Here is a 22,243-nt window from a genome sequence, read left to right as displayed (position 1 = left end):
AAAAGAAGAAATCAGAAACATAATGAAAGAATTGCTTAGCATATCCAAAGAAGACATAGATTAAAAAAAAGAGGAGCATAAGAAACTAGTGGAAACCCTAAATGAATGTAGAGAAGAATTACAATGCATGAAACAGATTCTTTCAAAGAGAGATCCAGGAAATTAAAAAATCAATAAAAGGTGGCAAAACCACTTGAAAGAGACTGAAGATAGGCTTTCAGACCTTGAAGATAGAACTGTAGCTAGCAATTGTGAAAAGAACAATCTCTGAAAAACAAGGAATCGGGAAATAACAATTCAACAGCTGCAAGATGATGCAAAGAAGCGTAATTTGTGACAAGAGTCAGTGAAGAAGCAGGGGTCAACACAATTGAAATTAAAAGGCTATTTACAGATGTAATAGCAGAAAACTTCCAAACATGGGGAATGGATCTGACATACATATAAGCGAGGCATGTAGGACTCCAACTAGCCATAACCAAAGTAAATCTATATCCAGATATGTAATAATCAAGACCTCAGAAATTCAGCACAAGAACAGAATATTAAAAGCCACTAGAGAAATGAAACAGATCATCTATACAGGAACCAATCAGAATCACAGCAGACTTATCAACACAAACCATCAAGTCAAGAAGAGTTTGGAGTGAAGTGTTTCAAATACTAAAAGAAAACAGATTATCTTTCAAAATTGATGGATGTGATTTGATTGATGATAACCATGATTGGTTTTCTATTATATTGCTTTGAAGTTTTATAAGACTTTCTTAAATTTGTTTAACTGATTTTATTCAGTTTTGTTTTGTTTGATTTTATGATGTGTGATGGTATGAACAGTTATATTGTAAAAAATGAGACATTATAGTTGGCACTGTTGATTTCCTATCATCTTATTTTAAAGTGTATCCAAATTTTTTCCTTTGTTTTGATTGGGTCTATTCTGTTGTGTTTTACTTGATTTTATTATGTGTGATAGTATGGAAAGGTTTTTTGAAGAAAATGAAATATTATAGTAGCCATTGTTTATTTCTTGTTATCCGGTTTTGATTGCTTTCATTCTTTTGATTGTTTTTTAACTATTCTATTATGTTTGATATTATTGTATGTGAAGGTATAGTCTACTATTTTGAAGAAAACAAGAGACATCATGGTAGCCACTGTTGATATCCTGTTGATTTGTTGTGAAGTACTGTGTTGTTTGCACTTTTTTGTTCTGATTTGCTTTGCTGTTTTATTTTGTTTCTTTTGTTTCATTCTCTGTAAAATAAACAAAGCACAATAATCACCCTAACATATTTAAGATGATATTTTATTCTCATCTCTGTTTTCTGTGATGATTAGCAATGTTGAGAACTTTGCCCATTATTTTGGTGTCTTCTTTGGGGAAATGTCTGGTCGAGTTTTTTTCCCATTTTAAAATCAGGGTATTTTAGCTGGGATTAGTGGCCCATGCCTGTAACCCCAGAATGGTGGGAAACCTGAAATACAAGGATTGTAAATTTGTGTCCAGTTTATGCAGTTCAGCAATTTAGCAATTTAGTGAGACCTGTCTCAAATTAAAAATAGAAAAGGGCTGGGGAACCTCTGTGGGAAGGCCTGGTTTCAATTCCCACTTACCATAAGGAAAAAAAAAAAAAAAAAAAACCCAAACCCAAAATCAAACAAAAACAGGCTTTTGGTTTTTGCTATTGAGTTGTGGGAGTATTTCTGTATTTTGGACATTGGTCTCTTGTTGGATACGATGTGCCAGTGTTTTCTCTCATGGCATGGGAACATATCTGTTCTCTGATGATTGTTTCCTTAGCTTTCAAAAAACCCTTTTTGACTTAGTCTCATTTTCTTCTTTTGCTTTTGTTGCCTGACTTTTCATGTCTTATTTAGGAATTTGTCACTGACAAAAGCAATGGCAAATAGTTTTTTCTTGTGTTTTTTCCAAGGAGCTTTAGTGTTAAGTCTGATATTTAAGACTTAGTATATTTTGAGTTGAATTTTATGTATATAAGCTAAAAATCTGATGTCATCATGGTGGAAGTAGATACTTACTTTTCTTAAGACTGCTTTTTAAAGAAACTGTGCTTTCCTATTGTTTTCATCACACCCTTGACAAAGACCAGTGGAGGCTACAGGCATGGACTAGCTTTACGGTACTCTACTGTGCTCCACTGGTTTATGGCTTGCTGTAGTGACACTGCCTCATTGTTTAGTTACTGTAGCTGGGTAACCCATTCTGAAAGCTTCAGCTTTACTCTTCTATCTCAAGGTTGTCATAGCCACTTGTGGGTATTTGTGATCCATATAAATTTTTTTTTGTCTTTTTCATTTTTTATCGGTACCAGGGATCGAACTCACGACTGCCTGCTTACAAGGCAGGCGCTTATGCCGCTGAGCTAAATCCCCAGCCCCTGATTCCATATAAATTTTAGGAATTAAATTTTATATTTTTTTTCTATTTCTGTAAACACGTCATTGAGACTTTTGTTGAGATTGCATTGACTCTGTAAATTGCTTTGGGAATAAAGGACATATTTTCACCTCCAGTTCTTCTAGTACATGAACAGAAGATGTCTTTCCATGTATTTGTATCTTTAATTTTTTTCATTAATGTTTTATGACATTCAGAATGCAATTCTTTCATCTCTTAATTCAAATTTAAGTACTATATTTTAAAGTGTTTAAGGACATTGGAAATACTATTTTTTCCTAACTTTCACTTTGCATAATTCTTTGTTACTACACAGAAATAAAATTCAGTTCTCTATATTGATTTGAATTGTGCAGATTAATTTATTAATTCTAAGAATATTTAAGGCTTTAAAGTGATTTGTTTTATAAATAAGATTATTTCATACACAATGAGACAAAGATTTATTTTGGTTTCTTTTTGGAGATGTCTTTAATCACTTGCCTCTTTTATCTGAGATCTTTCCACTCTACATGTTTGTAGTATAAAATTATTATGCTTCTCTTGGGGAGCTGGTGCATGTAACACAGCGTAATTATTCCTTTTATCTTCTGACTCTCCTTTTATCTCTTGGTCACTTTCTGTTTTGCAAAGGAGTTTTCTCTATATATCCTATTTTCCATATTTTATTTTACTTCTTATATATACTTCATGTATTTCATATAAGAGACACAATTTGATATTTAAGCTTGTGTGTTTGGTTTACCTCACTTAAAATTATGGTCTCAAGATGTGTCCATTTTCCTATAATTGACTCAAGTTTATTCTTCTTTATGGTAGAGTAGTGATCATGGATTCTAATTCTTTGATAAATGGGTCATTCATGCTTTGAATTGTTTTGCTTAACTTGTAGATTTTTATTTGTATTCAAGATCACTGATTAGCATATCTTGAGATTTATTATTTATTTAGCTACCTTTGTTTGTATTGCTTCATCAGAGAAGTGTGTATTCATCTCAGCTGCCCATTTCTGGATTGAGTCCTTAAATATGAGAGGAATAATTTTTAAAAAATTCTTTATATGTTTGCAATAGTAATTCTTTGTATGAAGAACAACTAGCAAATATTTTCTCCCAACAGTTACTCTGTTGGTCATTTCTCTCATTGTGCAAAAGATTTTTAAGAAGATGGGATCCCAGTTGTTCATAGTTTGTGATTGTTCCTGTGTAGTTGATGTTGCTCATAAAGTCTTTGCCTACACCAATGTCTTTATAAGAGTTTTACCTACTCTATCTTTGAGTAGATTTATTGTTCTAATATTTAGATCTTTGATCCATTCCAAATTCAGTTTAGTGCATAGTGAAAAATATGAATCCAACATTAAGCTTTGGCATGTACAGAGCTAATTTTTCCAGCACCATTTACTAAAGAGGTTATCTTTCATCCAGTGACTGTGTTTGGCATCTTTGTCAAAGATAAGGTGGCTTAGTGTGCCTGCAGTTGTTTCTGCATCTTCGTATCTGTCATTGATCATTGGGCCTGTTTTTATTATTATTATTATTATTTATTTTTCGGCCAGTACCAGGCTGTTTTTTTTTAATCACTTGAGCTTTATAGTATATTTTCACGTCAGGGATTGTGATGCCACCTGTGTTGTCTTTGTTGCTCAGGATTGCCTTTGCTATTCTAGGTCTCTTCTGGTTCCAGATGAATTTTATGAATGTCTTCTCTAATTCTGTGAGATACGCTGTTAGAAATTTGAATGGGCTTATATTGATTCCGTATAACAGTTTTGGAAGTATGACCATTTTCACTACATTGTTACTTCCTACAAAAAAGCATAGGATGTCTCTCTATTTTCTAATATCTCCTTCAAGCTCTTTTTTCAGATTACTGTAGTTTTCAGTGTAAGGGTCTTTTACATCCCTCATTAAATTTATTCCTTGGCATTTCATTTCTTGGATGCATTGTAAAAGGTATTGTTTCCCTGACTTTTCTCTCAATGAGGTTATTATTCATCTGCAGGAAGGCCATTGATAAATTTTGAGTGTTGACTTTGTAACTAGCTACATTACTTAATTTGATTATTAAATCTAGAAGTATTTTGGTGGAGTTTTTGGGGTCTTCTAAGTACAATATCATAACATCTACAAACAATGATAATTTAATTTCTTCCTTTCCTATTTATTAGTTTTATTTCTTTCTGTTGTTTAATTTCACTGGATAAAATCTCCAGAAGTATGTTGAATAAGAGCAGAGACAATGAACATCCTTGTCTTGTTCCTGATTTTAGGGTGAAAACTTTCTACTACTGACCATTTAGTATGATGGAGGCTAATCAGCCATTCTGTTTTATCTCACAAAGGCTGAGACAAAATACACAGAGTTTATCTGAAGCAGCATTTAATTAAAGTTGCTTTTGCAGAATTCCAAGCAGAATCATAAAAGCAACATGTAGTATTAATCAAAATCCTGTCTCCTGTAACCCATGTCACAGGTATGTGAGAAATCTCAGAGCGAAGACAATTAGTATACACTGTTTTATGCACTGTAGCTCACATGAGGAGTTTGAACTCACATGCTACTCTTTGGTTTATCAAAGAGAGACCAAAGGTCCCACTATTATTCCCAAAAGAGAGATATTCTGTGTTCTATATTCCCAGACGGGAAGGGAATTTTAATTCTATTATTCAGTTAGTGTGAAACTACTTTGGCATTACACTACTTATTGTTAAGATACACTGGCATTTTTTCTGGGCATTTGAAACTTATTTTTGTATTGGGGAAAGATTCTGTGTAATAGAGACAGAGGGATCCTGAGTGAGTGACCCCATTTGCAAGCTCTACATGCATTCATGGACTATCCCAGCGCCGCTCAGACATGATGAGAAATGTATTTGTACCCATGCATGGGGATTGACTTGGAACAAACATTTCATAAATTGTTCTTAGTAAAGTGCTTGAGTTTGTTTTTAACAGTTCCCACTGGAGGCATTTTCTATATTTTATTTATCACTATTCTGAATCCACAAGATGGCAGCATCTTGTCAGGCACCCTGAGGACAGTTTCAACTGCTTCTTTGATACTCTGTGTGTGTGTGTGTGTGTGTGTGTGTGTGTGTGTGTGTGTGTGTATGAGACAGAAAGAAAGAAAGGAAGAAAGAGAACAAGGGAGAGAGAGAATGAGATAGAAGGGATGAGACAAAGACACACACACACACCAAAAGACAGAGAGACGGAGACAGAGAGAGAGAGAGACAGAGAGACAGAGAGACAGAGAGAAGAGATCAGAGGAGGGGTCTAGTGTAGCTGGATGACTAAAGAAATGCCTTCCAACAGACACTTATTTTATATTGTTTGTTTCCTACAGCAAAAGAATCAGAAGTATTTGAAGAAGCTTTATAGAGTGTAAAATCTGAATCCTTAGTGAACAAGAGCAGAATGATGGGATCCTTAAGTGTTTTCCTAGTTATCCTGTGGCTTCAGTTCATCGGTGAGTAGGGTTATTTTTTGGGGATCTTAAAACACAATATGTAAAATTGTTGTATGCACCAGGACTGTGGGATGAATATGAATGTTATTAATCCTCTAAAAAAAGAGACTGGGAAAACACTGAAAAGATAAATTTTATCCTGGAGAGTAAGCACCCACTCCCCAACCGATCTTTTTTGCCTGTTGCACAGGGGTGAGCAGCCAGCAGAAGGAGGTAGAGCAGAGTCCTGAGACCCTCAGTGTTCCAGAGGGAGACACCACCTTTCTCAACTGCACTTACAAGGACCGCAGTTCTAACAACTTCAGGTGGTACCGACAGTACCCTGGGAAAAGCCCTGAGCTGCTGATATCCATATACTCCGATGGTGACCAAGAAGAAGGAAGATTCAAAGCACAGCTCAACAGAGCCAGAAGACATGTTTCCCTGCACATTGGAGCCTCCCTGTCCCTTGACTCAGCCACCTACTTCTGCACAGTGAGCACACAGTGCTCCCCAGGCACCTGCAGCCTGCACTCAAACCCAGCCAAGCCTGAGGGCAGAGAAGTCCTCTTCCTGCTCCAGAAGCACTGGGAATGATGAGCAATAGTGTGGGGTTACCTGTGGTTGAGAGGAAACTATTTTAATAATTCTATGAATACTCACCTTTAAAGGGAAAGTGTAGGAAAATATTAGTCTGGTTCAGATAGTTTTTATTTTTCTATTGTTATTCTAAAACTTTTTATGATGTGTGCACAAACAGCTACACATATTTAATGTGTATCTTTAGAAGACTGAAGCTAAGCAGACAGATATGAAATTGTCATCGTGTAGATAGAACCATCCCCCTACAAGTTTCACTCTTCTTTCTTGTTTTAAACTGACATGTGATAGTTATTCAGAATGGTGTACTTAGGGCATGCATCTTTATATGGACTCTAGCTTTACATTCACAAAAAGGGTTACTGGGTGATAGTTTTTATATATGATGGAAAATGTTTTAATATGACAGATATTTGCTTATAGGTAATACACTTTTTTTCTGCTCAGTTTCTGTACCAGTTTGATACACTCCCTTTGGAATACATTGACAGAGCAGAAATCTAAAGAGAAGAAAGAAGTCTTAGAAAAACAATTTTCACAGATTTTAAGCCGTAAATTCTTTGAGTTACAGATCTCCCACTTCATCTCCACTCTCAGCTGCACCCTCAGCTGTGGGTTATCAAGGAGACCTCCGGTGGGCAGAAGGAAGGGTCGTAGAGTCAGATGGTGAGAACTGGTGAAAACTGAAATGCTCAGGAGTCTTTTTAGAGATTTACAATTAGAGAGGCTCCAGGGTCCTGCTCTTGAGTCCAGCTGAGCAGGTCCCAGAGTTTCTGGCCTGAGTCTTGATTCCTGGCCCTGGTGTGTCTCATGGAGAACATCATCCATGGCCACACGGAGACCCACACTCCAGGAGAGCATGAGGGCACAGAGTGACTCCAGGCCTGTTAGAATCTCTGAGAATGTGTCTGGAGTAGCTCTAGATACCAAAGGATTTTGTTCTGTTGACTGTTCTGTTGTCAGAAATCTGAAACTGAAAGAATTTACGACTTAAAATTTTTTGAAAATTGTTTTTCCTAACTGCTTAGAGGAGCTAACATAGACCATGTGGTACAGAGAAAATTCTAGAAAATGTTCATGAAGAAAGCTGGAGATGCTGAGGCCATATGTTTGTCACTTAACCTTGCCCCTCTGACTTTTGGGCAATATGGATTTGGACTCTTGCTTCTATGAGCTCAGGAAAAAATGTTTGTTGCTTGATGCAAATAAGACATTATAAAAGATATTAAATTGAGTGATAGGAAATAAAAATAAAGCCGTGGTGACTGTGAAGCCGGTGTGGAGGTCTGTTAGTCATGATGCTGTCTGTGTAGTCCATTTTTCCAAAAATATGGAACTGGAAAATTAAGATTTAGTGGTTCCGAGAAAGCTCCAGACTGACCTCCACAATGATTGCACCAGTCTACACTCCCACCAACAGTGCAGGAGAGTTCCTTTTTCCCCACAGCCTCTCCAGCATTTGTTGTTGTTGGTTTTCTTGATCCTGGCCATTCTTTCAGGAGTGAGATGGTATCTCAGTGTGGTTTTAATTTGCATTTCTCTAATGACCAATGATGATGAACATTTTTTCATGTATTTATTTGCCATTTGCATTTCTTCATCTGAGAAGTGTGTATTCATCTCAGATGCCCATTTTTGGATTGAATCTTTGAATTTTGGGGGTCTGAGTTTTTTAATTCTTTATATGTTTTAGACAGAAATCCTTTGTCTGAGGGGCAGCTCACTAAGATTTTTCCCCAGTTTGTGGGTTTTCTTTTCACTATGCTGGGGATTTATTTTGATGTACAGAAACTTTTTAATAAGAGGTGATCCCATTTATTGACTCTGGGAAGTATTTCCTGTGCAGTTTGAATCCTGTTCATGAATTCTCTACCTACTCCTATGTCTTCAAGGTTTTTACCCAATTTGTCTTCCGATAGATTTAGTGATTCTGTTTTAATATTTAGATCTTTGATCCATTTAGATTTTATTTTAGTACACGGTGATAGGCATGGGTCTAGTTTTAGTTTTTGGCATATGGAGAGCCAGTTTTTTCAACACCATTTATTAAACAAACTGTCGTTCTTCCAGTGAACATGTTTGGCCCCTTTATCAAAGATAAGGTGGTTGAGTGTGTTTGTAGTTGTGTTTGTATCTTCTAATCTATTCCACTGATCTTCGGCTCTGTTTTGGTTCCAGTACCATGTTGATTTTACTACAGCTGCTTTGTAGTACAACTTCAAGTCAGGGATTGTGATGCCTCCTGCTTTGCCTTTGCTGCTTAGAACTGTCCTTGCTATTCTAGGTCTCTTCTCGCTCCAGATGAATTTTCAGAGTGATTTCTCGAGATTTATGAGTTTTTTTTTATCGGTATTTTTTATCGGGATTGCATTGAATCCATATAACAGTTTTGGGAGAATGGCCATTTTCACAATATTTATTCTTCCTATCTATGAGCAAGGGATGTCTTTCCATTTTCTGAGATCATCTTCAATTTCATTTTTCAGTGTATTACAATTTTCCCTGTATAGGTCTTTCACTTCTTTCATGAGAGTAATACCTAAATATTTTTTTTTTTTTTGGTTGCTAGTGTGAAGGGTATGGCTTCTCTTATTTCTCTCTTTGTGATTTTGTTGTTAGTGTATAGAAATGCTATTGATTTTTGAGTATTGATTTTTTATCCAGCCACATTCCTGGATTTGTTTATTATATCTAGGAGTCTTTCAATGGATTTTTGGGGGTCTTCTATGTAGAGTATCACGTCATCTGCAAATAATGATAATTTAACTTCTTTTCCTATCTTTACGTCTTTTATTTCTCTCTCTTGTCTATTGCTCTGGCTAGTATTTCCAGTACTATATTAAGTAGGAGTGGTGATAAGGGACATCCTTGTCTTGTGCCTGATTTTAAAGTAAAGGCCTTCCATTTTTGGCCATTTAGTATGATACTTGCTGTTGGTTTTTCCATAGATGGCCTTTATTATATTGAGGTAAAAACCATCTATTCCAATTTTCTGGAAGGTTCTTATCATAATGTTGGACCTTATCAAAAGCTCTTTCTGCATCTATAGAAGTGATCATGTGATTCTTACTTTTGGCTCTATTGATATGGTGAATTACATTTATTGATTTACATATGTTGAAAGATCCCTGCATGCCTGGGATGAATCCCACTTGGTCATGGTGTATGATCTTCTTGATGATTTGCTGCATCCTATTTGCCAATATTTTATTGAAAATTTTTGCATCTGTATTCATTAGGGAGATTGGTCTGTAGTTCTCTTTTTCAGTTGGGTCCTTCTCAGGTTTTGTTATTAGAGTAATATTTGCTTCTAGGAACGATTCAGGAAGGATAGCTTCCCTTCCAATTTCATTGAAGAGTTTGAGGAGTGTTGGTATTAGGTCTTCTTTGTATTTCATGTACAATTCTGCAGTGAATCTGCAGTGGGCCTGGCCTCTTCTTTTTAGATAAGGACTTAATTACATTTTCAATTTCATTAATAGAAATTGGGTTATTCAGCAGTTTTACATCTTCTTCCCCTAGCTTTGGTACTTCATATGCTTCTAGGAATCTATTTCCTCTGTGTTATCAAACCTTTGAAAGTAGAGGTTTTTGAAATAGGTGTTGATGATCTTCTGTATTTCTATTGGGTCTGTAGTGATTTCGCCTTTTTCATTCCTTATTGCATGAATTTGAGCTTTTTCTTCCCTTTTAAAAATAAGGTTGGCTAGGGGCTTATTGATTTTATTTATTCTTTCAAAGAACCAACTCTTTGATTCATTGATTGGCTATTGTATCCGAAGTTATACTCAAATAATTCAAGGAAATAGACGCTATGGTGACTACTATTATGTCAGGTTATCTGTTGGTGAAACACAATCATGCTTAAATTGTTCCGTTCTGACCTGTGTTGTTCTGTTACTATGTCCTCTTTTATCTCAATCCCCCCTTTTTTTTTCCTTTTTTAAAAATTAATTCATTTTTTCTTATTTTTTTTATTAAGGGAAAACTAAATTAAAAAATAGCGGGATATAGTAGAGTAACTTTTTTGTTTTCCTGTCAACCTGATTTGAACCCCCCGTATTGCTCTCCCCACCTTGTTCTGACTGATTTTACTATATTCTATTTTGCTTGATAGTATCAAGTTTGAGGGTATAGTTTGAGGGTATACTTTGAAAGCAATAAGATTTACTATGATTCCCATTATGGTTTGACTATTATCTTCTTTTGAAGTCTTGTAAGGTCTCCAATGTAGGTTTTATTGGTCTTGTTCTGTACTGGTTTGTTCAATTCTATTATACCTGATGATATAGGCAACTCTTTTTAAGATAGCAAGAGGCATAATGGTAACCATTTCTGATCAGCTGGCATTCTGTTTTTGAATGATGTACTATGTCCATCCTTCTGTTCTAAATGAATCTGTTTTGCTTTGTCACATTTTTTTTCTCTTCAGAAAAAAAAAGTTATAAGAACTGTGGTAGTAATAAAACCCCAAAAGTGTAATTGTTATTTTTAAAAAGGGAGGAAAAGAAAGTGGTCTAAAGGATATAACTGCATGTATATTTATGTGTGTAGGATAAAAAACCATATTACTGAGTTTTTGTTGGATCACTGAACAGAACTGTCTGCAATATCACTGTATGAATGTCCACTTTGTATGCTTTAATTTTGTAATTTCGACAACTGTTTTTAAGATGACAATATGTAATCTATTAACTAGTGATTTCTTACTGCATATTTTTTTTCTTGAAATTCCATATTGTTTGTATCCTTTTACTGCTTTGTTTTTTTTCTCTCTTTAAATTAAAAAAAAAAAGATTTAGTGGTTCAACCCAACCAGGGCCTACTTCAGATATTCAGTATAAAAATGTGAAGATTCTTAAATAAATATTTCCAAGTTCTTAAAACGACTTGAGCTTTGGTACATTGTAGTAGAAACTTGAAGGGAAGTGAAGAAGAACAGATGTTTGTGCTGGAGTCAAAGTATTTATCCTTTAGTTCCACTTTTCATAAGCTCATTTTAGCATAATGGTATTATGAAAAAAAACAAGGTGGTAATAACAGTTTCAACACGTGTTATGTTATTAATGTCATTTATTTATTTATTTTGAGACAAGGTCTCATACTGTAGTGTAGGATGACATGGAACTCATTATGTAGCCCAACTGGCCTCAAACTCACAGTAATCTCGTGCCTCAGCCTTCCCAGTGCTGAGATTACAGGCATGCTTCACCATACCTGCCAAGCCACTTGATCTTGGGCAATGCTAGTATACATATATTTGAGGATTGGTTTCACAGATAAATGAAGCAATACATTGGCATAGGTTTAGTTCCTTAAACAAGCTATAAAACTGAAATCCTTTTGCCCATGATATATCAAGGAAAACAGGTTGATAAAAGTCATGGCTAAGTGCAGATGTGATTCAGCAAGAATCTTGATTTGACCTGATTCTTGGGCACCCTGTGCGCCGCCCCACTGAGCTGGTCCTTCTAAACTTGAGGTAGGTTACAGATTGCTCACCTTTTGAACATTAGAATAACACACTGGAGTCTCTCTTGGGGAGAAGGTGTACAGCACAACAGTGACTAACACTGGAAGAAAACAGCTTTATAGAGAAGGTTGTCAGCCGAGAGTCACAAGTGGCCAACCCTCCCAGCATCTGGATATGGATTGCACTGGCCTGGCAAAGATATTTTGGTTGGGGTCAGCAGTGTCCACTATAAACAAAAAGCTCCTTTACAACATTTATCGTGTACTTCCTCACTACTGTGTTTATACTTTAATTTCCTCACTCAATGGAGATGGGTAATTAATCACACGGGAATAATTTAAAGTACTTGTTAACAGAGAGGATACAGGTGAATACAAGGCCTTGTTATTCAAAGCTAAATTTCCAGAAGTTTTTGAGAGTATCGGCCTAATGTATCTTAGTTTCACTGGACAAAGATGCTATGAAACTGTACCTGTGGCCTCCATCCCAGGAGAAATTGTTTTTATGATCCATGGTTGATAATTTAAGGTTTCCTTGCATAGAAAGTCATAGGAAAACAGAAACCATCTCCATAGTTATGAATACAAAACGTTATTTTATTTTTGTTGTTTATTTAGGAATGTCAGACTGGACAGAAGAGTGTGACTGTGTCCCTGGTCCCCACAGTTTCATCTTGGATGGAGCTGGCCAGTGGTGTGGGTGTGCTGCATCCACATGAAAGGGGAGGATTCCTATAGGGTGAAGGAGGGGGTGTCTGGAAACTCATTGTCTCTTTTTCTTCCCTGAACCATGTGGGTGTGAAGACAGTTTAATTTTGGCAACTGTCACTGGAATATTTAGCTTTTCCAGGAGACTCCTTGTATTTTGAGGTTTCACAATTCAGTATAATACTACCTAAAATACATTAATATAAAATTACCTTTTCTTCCTAAATGGAGACAATGTGAGACAGTAGGCAGCCGACACCTTAAACTTAGAGCTCAGGCTTTAGATACAACTAGGATTAAGAGAAGAGCAGGCAGAAGAAAGGACAAAAATAACCTAACGAAAAGACAACCAAGTAGTCCTCCCTTGCCTTGGAATAATTCCTTCTGCCGTATCCTTCCGTGTGGCCTTACCTTCTTCCTGCCTGTTCTAGGAAACATGGATGGAAAGAAGCAAAGAATGAGCTCAGCTAGAGAGGTTTATCACAGAGCCCACTCCAGAGGGACTGCTCTGGTCCTAGAGACCAGACTAGGAACTCTTACACAAGTGATGAGGTCTTCTTAGGGTCGTGAGGGGAGGCTGTGGCTAACTGCCAAGGACAAGGCTTGAGGAATGCTTATCCAAGGATGAGGCTTGGGAAAATCCAGGGTGTAGTGGTTGTTCTCAGTACCAGGCTGGATAAGTATAGGAGTTGGCTGTGCTGGAGTAGGGTGGGGGTTACAGTGGTCTTGGTCAGCCTCGGGTGGCAGTGGTTGGATTTCTTTATTCCAGACTCTATGGTTAAACAGGAAAAATGGGTAGAATGTCTGCTGTTTAACTGTTGCCTGCCAATGTGGGGCAGCCCCTGCCTGGGAAATGACCACAGTCTCATTGGTGAGATCTCATTGAAAAAGATTGATTAGGCAAGGCAATAATAGAAAAGGCAAATAAGACAAGAAGCCAGGAGATTTAAGCTCATATGACCAAAGCATGAGCATCAGAATGGAAGGATGAATTGGGGAAGCACCACATCCACTGTTGTTAAAGGGCTGGAATAGCAATGGTAACAATTGGCTCTTAGCTCTGTCTGCAGCTGGAAACTGTCAGCAGGGGCCGGCGATTGGAGGCTGTATTACTACTACTTTTTATGTTGAGGCTCTATTGCTATTATATTTACATCTCTTTGGATTTACTTTTCTTCTGGCTGTTCAAGACCCAGTTAAGGTGAAACCTGTGTTAATCAAAATTTACCTCTTGCTCTCTATTGAAGCTATGGCCTTGCTTGTTCATGTGGATTCTCATGAGGGCATGGTAGAGGTTTCCTTTTTGGTGACCATCCTTTTCAACACACTGTGCTTTGGCTATCTCCTATTATCTGGGGTTCAATAATCTCCATGCTTAGGAGGCTGAGGAATTCTTAAAAGTTGTGGGATCTTGTAGAAAATTCCCCTCATGTCCATGACCTTTGTTGAACTTGGAGGGCCAAGATCAAAGCATTGGCTATCCTTTTTATTTTTTAGCTCTGGCCTCAAAAATCTCAGTTGTTGAACATTAAGGACCTCAATTAATAATCAGTATTGTAGTAGAAGCAGAGATTTAATATTATCATCCTACCTAAGTACCAAGCACCTTAACATATGAATGTGACAGCTGTACCCCAAAAACAAGCCCCATGATGTGATGTTGTCTGTTGTCAAGAAGGGGGCAAGATGTCTTTTAAAAAGAAGCGATTTATTAAGCTGGTACCAGGAACACAGTACAAATGGAGTTTGCAAAACTGTCCAACTGGGTTAGAATTTTGACAGATTTTTGTAGCTCATTTATGATTAGCTCACTGATCACTTAAATACATAGTGATGAGAAACAGAAACATGGTGGCCCTTTGTTCCCCTTTGCTTGAGGTCAGAGGCATTTCACAGTGGGTGGTTAGCCAATTCATAGCCCTTGGTCTGCCAATTCCAGGAACATTTGTCTCTCATAAAGGGAACCAAGGTTGACACAGCAAACAGGTTACTCGGGGACCAGGCATATAGAACAGCATGACACGTGGTCAGTTAATCATTAACTATGTGGTTGGTGAGTGGTTACTAGGGTAATGAGCACAGCACAGAATGACAATACTGCTAATAAATATCCTTTTAACTAAATATTTTTGCTAATAATTATCTTTTTCACTAAGTATTTTAGTTTTTTTTAGCATTTTAGTACAACAGTGACCAGAGAGTGGTTATTTCCTTACCAATAGAAGCTGACCCCCTTCAGAATGTTAGCAAGTAACAATTACAAAGCTTTGTAGAGAGAACTTGAGATCAAGGGCAAAATAACTTTTTAGCTTAACAATCATGATAACAATCCTCACAGCCTTCTTCTCTTCCTCCACATTTCGTCTCAGATTGTTATATTTTAAATGTGACTGGCTGCCAATAACTCTTCAAGTACATTTTAATCAGTACTGCTTACTGAAGCAGAAGATAAGCAAATTCACCCTGTAACTGTAGTCTAAGAATTTACAAAACACAAGAAATGTTTAAGTGTACTAGTTAAACAGAAATACCCATTGAACTTTGTTCATCAGTTTTTGTTTCCCTGGGCCTAGAATTTGTATTTTCCACTTTGATCTGGCAGTGGGATGATTGCAGGAGTGGCAGGGGCTGCAGAGGAGCCAGTTACTGGTAGAGAGAGCAGGGGAGAGGGCGAAAGGTTAGGCTGCTTTTGCAGCTCTCTGGGATGCATCTGCAGGAGGAGGCAGTGCGGTTCAAAGCGATCAAAGCGATTGACAGATTTTTGTAGCTCATTTATGATTAGCTCACTGATCACTTAAATACATAGTGATGAGAAACAGAAACATGGTTTCTACGTTGAATAGGAGTGATAATAGTGGACACCCTTGTTCCTAATTTTAGAGTGGAAGCTTCTAGTGTTTGTTCAGTAGGCTGCTGACTATTGATTTGTCGTGGGTGTTTTTTTTTTTTTTTTTTTGTGAGATTGAGATAAAGATCATCTATTCCAATCTTCTGGAGGGATTTTATAATGCATGCGTTTTGGACTCTGTCAAATGCTTTGTCTGCATCTATTGTGATGATCATATGATTTTTGTCTTGCTCCCAGTGATCCACCTCTTCCAATAAGGCCTCACTCCTAACAGTGCACACAACTATGAACTCATCAATGGGCTAATACTCAGATGAGAACACCACTCCCATAATCCCGCCACTTTCCAGAGCCCAACCTCTCAATGCAAATCTTCTGGAGGACAAAGTTTCCTGTAACTTCAAGCTTCTAAGATTGTGCTGAAGAAAATAGAATTTGAGAAATTATTATATGACAAGCCTTCTACTCTTCTGTTTGTATACTTGAACAACTCCTACTTATCCGTAATAATACACTGGAGTGCACATGAGATTTGCAAGCCTGTGCAAGTTCAAACTTTACTTTGTAATTTCCTTACTGTGTATTCTTTGGTAATTATTCATCTATATCTAAGTTGCCTTATTAATCATTGTGAATGAGAAAAATGTGTGTTAAGCTGCTGAGAATTAAATGAGATAAAATATATAAAGCTACATGGTGTCACAACCTATGTACTCAATAAATGTCCCAATAAATATTATTAACGTCCCTAAGTAATTGTGATCCCTACATGAAGTTTTGGCTGGTTGTGCAAGAATTCATTTTCTGTCTCTCTGATAGACAGAAAAGTAGACACAGGGATTGGTCCATCTCTTCACCATTCTTTTCTGCTTTCTAATGAACAGAACTTTCAATTTTCTTTTAAATAATATACACCTTGATTTTCCAGATTATAAAAAAACTCAGGATCTTATTTCATACTCTGTTAGCTAGGGATTACCATATGGAAGAGTTCTAAACAATGAGAAAGGATCAAAAATGAGTTAAGGTTTTCCTAAAATTCTTTTGCTTTCCTGGTACAATTACCACAAAATCTTCAGCACCCCATCCTATTCCTCTTTTCTTCCTGATACAAGAAAGTGATACCTTAACAGAAAGCACAGACGTACTTTCCCCTCCAAATCTATGCCAAGTAGAAACTTCCCTAAGACGTATTTTTTTGGTAAAAAAAAAAAAAAAAACTTTAATAAATCATTATTTGGAATGATTTTTTGCTTCTATAATTAACCCTAATCTTGGTTGTAATAGGATTATTTGAAAATAGCTGTGGTTTTTTTTGTTACCATGTACAAATACAGAAAAGGATATATGAAGAAATTTTATTTTTTCAAAGGAAAGACCTCCTTTTCTATGAAAGTGACACATTTCTGAAAGTGCTAATGTTCCTATAATTCTTCCCAGTGTCACAAAAAGTTTAGGATTCCATAAAAGAAAGATGAAGAAACATTATTTTTGTACACAATTATACAAAGTGTCATCTTGCCTTACCAACATAGCAATTTTTATCTCTTTTATGAGTCCAAACTACTTAAGTTATAGAATGTTTTTGGCTGTATGTGTGCATAGACTTACTGTTCTTAGCTTGATGCTCTGGAGAAGAAATTGTAAAAATGATTCACTTTCTTTACATTTACATATGTACTTTATATTGATTTCAGATAAAATTAAACCAAATAATTTTATCCTATATGTTTTTCATTAATCTATGTTAATTATATGGAATACTGTAGCATTTTCATACACACATGTAATACATTTTGTCATTTCCATTTATCCTTTAATCATTCCTTACTCTCTCTTCCCTCCTGTCTTTCTCCTGCTAATCTCCTTCTTTTGTATAAAAGTCTCCTTTCTAGTTTTATGCAATTTTTTCAGAATCCCTAAGATTCCCTATGTGAGGGGAAATGTGTGATTATTCACCTTTCTGCATCTGGCTTGTTTTCCTTAAATTTTTGAACTCCATGTTCATTCTTTTTCCACAAATGTTATGATTTCATTCTTCCTGTGGATGAAAAGTGCTCCACTGTGTCTACACACTACTTTTTCTATGTCCACTCATCTGCTGACAGGCACACAAGCTGATATAGTAAACTCAGGAATGCAAATGTGTCCACAGTACATTAACTTTAGTTGCTCTGCGTACGTACTGAAGACCAGTGTATCTTTGTTGTTTCCTCTGTGTTTTCCATAAACATAAGTCAAATTTTCACATCTTACATTCATGTCTTTGACTCATTTTAACTTAATGTTTTAATAAGAATAAGAAATGGGGATATATTTTCAGCCTTGTACATATGGATATCCGATTTTCTAAACACTATTCGCTACAGGTGCTTTATTTTTTCCACTATGACTTTACCTCCTTGTCAAGAATCACATGCCTCTGAGATGAATATGCAATTCTCAGATGAAGAAATGCAAATGGCAAATAAATACATAAAAAAATGCTCATCATCATTGGTCATTAGAGAAATGCAAATTAAAACCACACTGAGATACCATCTCACTCCTGAAAGAATGGCCAGGATCAAGAAAACTGACAACAAATGCTGGAGAGGCTGTGGGGAAAAAGGAACTCTCCTGCACTGCTGGTGGGAGTGTAGACTGGTACAGCCTTTGTGGAGATCTGTCTGGAGATTTCTCAAAAAGTTGGGACTGGAAATCCCATTTATTCCAGCTATTCCACTTCTAGGCATATTCCCAGAAGAACTGAAAGCATCATACCACAGTGATATATGTGCACCTATGTTTATAGCAGCACAATTTGTAATCGCCAGATCTTGGAAACAACCCAAGTGCCCATCAACTGAGGAATGGATAAAAAAGTTGTGGTATTTCTATACAATGGAGTATTATTCAGCTATAAAGAAGGATCACATTGAGATATTTATCAATAAATGGGCACAGCTTGAGACCATACTCATAAGTGAAATAAATCAATCTCGCATGTGTGAATACCGAATAGTTTCCCTAATGTAAGTAATGATTCAAATATATAAAAATATATGGTAATCATGATTCCCCATTAGGTGGCCTTGAAGCCTTATAAAGTTTTCACTCATTAATTAGAAAGGCTTTATTCTGGGCTTCTTGATATGAAAATATTTGAAGCTAGAGTATATGAAGTTTTACCCAAATATTTCAAGGAAAAAGACACTATGGTAACTACTATTAAGTCAGGTTATAAGGTGGTGAAGTACTAGGTTATTGAAACAGTCATGCTGTGACCTCTATTGTTATATTGTTATGTCCTGTTTTATCTCAATCTCCCCCTTATTGTTTCAAAAAAAATTATTTAGTCATTTCTTATGTTTGTCTTAATTAAAGAAAAAATTCAAAAAAATTAGGATATATAAATAGTAACTCTTTTCGATTTCCTATTAACTTGTTTTGAAGTCCTGTAGTACTCCCACGATCTTGTTTTGACTGACTAGACTCTGTTCCATTCTATATGATAGTATCAAGTTTGAAGACATAGGCAACTACTTTGAAGACAATAAGATTCACTAAGATACCCATTCTGGTTTGACTATTGTCTTCTTTGGAAGTCCTGTAATGTTTACAATGCCTAAGTTTTATTGGTCTTGTTCTCTACTGTTTTGTCCAACTTTATAATATCTAATAAGATAGACAATTCTTTTTAAGGAAACAAGGGACAACGTTGATAACCATTGTTGATAAACTTGTACTCTGTTCTACACCATGTGCTACGTCTATCCTTGGTATTGACTGACAGCTTTGTTTTGCCATATTTGACTGTATTCTTTCCCCCCCCCCAAAGAAAGTAATAAGCACTAAGGAGTAATAAAATCCAAGATGTGTAAATTTTGTTGTAAAAAAGAGAGGGAAAAAAAAAAAAGAAAAGGAGCTCTAACGGATATAACAGCAAGTGTGTTTGGGGTGTTAAATAGCTGACTTTATCAATGGTTTTGGAACATTGAACACAGCTGTTTGCAGTCTCCCTGTTTGAATGTCCACCTTGTGTTCTTTGATACTGTGATTTGAGGAACTATTTTCAAGAAAATAGTGTGTAATCTACTAGCAGGTAATTTCTTACTGTTATGGTTTTTTGTTTTGTTTTGTTTTGTTTTGTTTTGTAGTTCTGTATTGCGTGTACCCTTACGCCGCTTTGGTTTGTTTTGTGTTTTTCTCTTTTTCCTCTTAAATAAAAAAAAAAAAAAAAAAAAAAAGAATCACATGCCTGTAGATACATGAGTTTATTTCTGGAACCTCTATTTGATTCCATTGGTTTACATGTCTGTTCTTGTACAAGTATCATTGTGTTTTTGTTAATATGGCTTCATAATACATTTTGAAACTGGGTATCATAATACCTCCAATATTACTCATTTTGTTCAGTATTCCTTTGGTTATTTAAGGTTCTATGCTTCCATATGAATTTTAGGATTGCTTTTTCGAATTATGTGAAGAATGTTGTTGGTATCTTTATGAGGATTACATTGAATCTGTAGTTTGTTTTGTTAAAAAATGGTCACTTTAATGATATTCACTCTTACAATCTATGAACATGAGAGGTCTTTACATCTTCTAGTTGCACTTTAATTTTTTTCTTGTGTCTTATAGTTTTTCCTCTTAGATATCTTTCTGTATACATTTCAAGCTATTGTGCATTTTAAATTATGAATTTTAAGTTTTTCTGAGTGGGATTTTTTTTATTTTGTTTCTTGGATTGTTCATCACTGTTTAAAGGTTCTTTCTATGTTGATTTATCTCATGCTACTTTCCTGAATTTGTTTATTGGTCATAACTGACATTTGGTAAACTCAGAGGGTCTTGTAAGTTAGAGTTACGTCACCTACAAACAAGGAAAATTTGAGTATTTCCATTTTTATTCTGTTCTTATTTTTTCCTTCCCTAATTGCTGTGGCTAAAATTTCAAGTGCTATATTGATGAATAGCTGGTTAGAGTGGACACATTTGTCCTCTTCTTGGTTTTAGCAGAAATACTTTCAATTTTGTCCTATGTGGTAAGATATTGGCTATGGTTTTGTCATACATAGTTCTACTACTTGTGTTGAAATCCTTCTACACCTTTTTCACTCATTTAGAGTTTTTCTTTTCCAATTCAGGATTTATATCCTGAAGCAATGTTGAATTTTTATGAGAAGTTTTCTTTGTGTCCTGTGATTTTCAGGTGATTTTATCCTTGATTCTATTTATGTACCACATACTTTTTATTAGTTTACATATGTTGGAATGAATCCAGCTGGAGCACAGTTTGACTTTTTAATGTTCTGTGGAATTCTTTACAACGATCTTATTGAGAATTTTATTTTTGAATTTATGCTCATTAAGGTTATTCATCTACATTTTTCTATTTTTGTTGTTGCTATGTCCTTTTCTACCTTTCATATCAGGATGGCTTCATAAAATGAGTTTTCAAAGATTCCTGCCCTTTCTATTTCATGTAACAGTTTGAGGAACTTCAGTATTCCTCTCTAAAATTCTGATAAAATTCAGCAGTGTGTGCATCTTGGACTGAGCTCTTTCTTGTTGGTGATTTCATTACTGCTTTAATTATAGAGCCATTATTTATTTTTTTAGGTTTTTGATAACTTTGTTTCAATTTTGGGAGGTTGTATCTGTTTAGAAATTTGTCCCTTTTATCAAGATTTGACAATATATTAGAATTTGTTTTTAAAATATTGCCTATTTACTGTTTGGCTGTCAAATGCTGTCTGGTACAATATTCTCCTTTTTCACATCTACTTTTATAATTTTGGTATTTCCCCCTTCTTTAGGTAAATTGGCCTAAGGGTTTACCCATCTTGTTTTAGTTTTAAAGAACTCTTTACTGCTTCTGGGTACCTCTTACTACTTCCATGAATCATGACCAAATGTCTTAGAAAGCTGCAGGAACCCAATAGTTAAGACTGTTACAGATACACATCTTTAGGTCATCACCCTGATAGACAAGAGAGTAGCCATACTGAGGGTAAAAGTAATAATGGACAAGTAATGAAATAAAGAAATTATGCACACTAAGTCAACCTCACATGCCGGTTCAGAAAGAACTAGCACAGTTATGCTTGCTCTCTCTCTCTCTCTCTCTCTCTCTCTCTCTCAGTCTTTCTCTCTCCTTTTCTCTGTATGCATGTGATAACAAATTGTTTTTCTTTATTTTGGCCTATACTGTCAATGTCGTACTCTCTACTTTTAAAAATTGGTTAGCTTTATATTTCAGTATAAAAGTTACAAGATATCAAAGGGGAAGTGTAACTCAGTGAAAAACAGAACTTCACTCAACAATGTGTTAAGTGGCATACATGATTTCATACATCTGTTTAGAGAAAAGGTTAATTTGTTTTAAATTTCATGGAGATGCATTACATCATGTTTGGCAGCAGCATAATTTCATTATTATTTTATATGAAAATTAAATATGAATAAGTGAGCTATAACTCAGTATACAAGGGAATAGAACACAGAGGATTTTATTACATTAAACTGGTCACCAGGTTTCACAGGGTTTCTTTCTCTGTACAGTACCAAATTAAAATGTCTGGAAAGGAACATCTAAGAAATGTGGGAGGCAAAAGTAAAATAGCCATTGTTCTCTAAAGGTTATGATAGAGAAATATGATGTACCCAGAAACACCCAGCAAGTTCCTGTGTGCACCCCATGTCTAGTTCTTCTTGTCACCCACCCTGTTGAACAAGCACCATCATCTGCCTGGTCATA

General features: G+C 35.8%; 1 gene segment (V, D, J or C); it reads left to right on the top strand.

Moving 5' to 3' along the window:
* Nucleotides 1–5,542: 5,542 nt before the first annotated feature.
* Nucleotides 5,543–7,119, top strand: LOC101788983 (T cell receptor alpha variable 12-2-like). The segment is given in 2 exon segments: nucleotides 5,543–5,894; nucleotides 6,085–7,119. Coding segments are annotated over 2 exon segments (438 nt in total).
* The last annotated feature ends 15,124 nt before the right edge of the window (nucleotides 7,120–22,243 follow it).

This window comes from Cavia porcellus, unplaced genomic scaffold (genome assembly GCF_034190915.1).
Source record: "Cavia porcellus strain 051 isolate PalLab524CR breed Dunkin Hartley unplaced genomic scaffold, mCavPor4.1 scaffold_26, whole genome shotgun sequence".
In the NCBI taxonomy this organism is placed as follows: Eukaryota; Metazoa; Chordata; class Mammalia; order Rodentia; family Caviidae; genus Cavia; species Cavia porcellus.
Note: the sequence above shows the minus strand (reverse complement) of the source record. Positions and strands in the feature narration are given on the sequence as shown.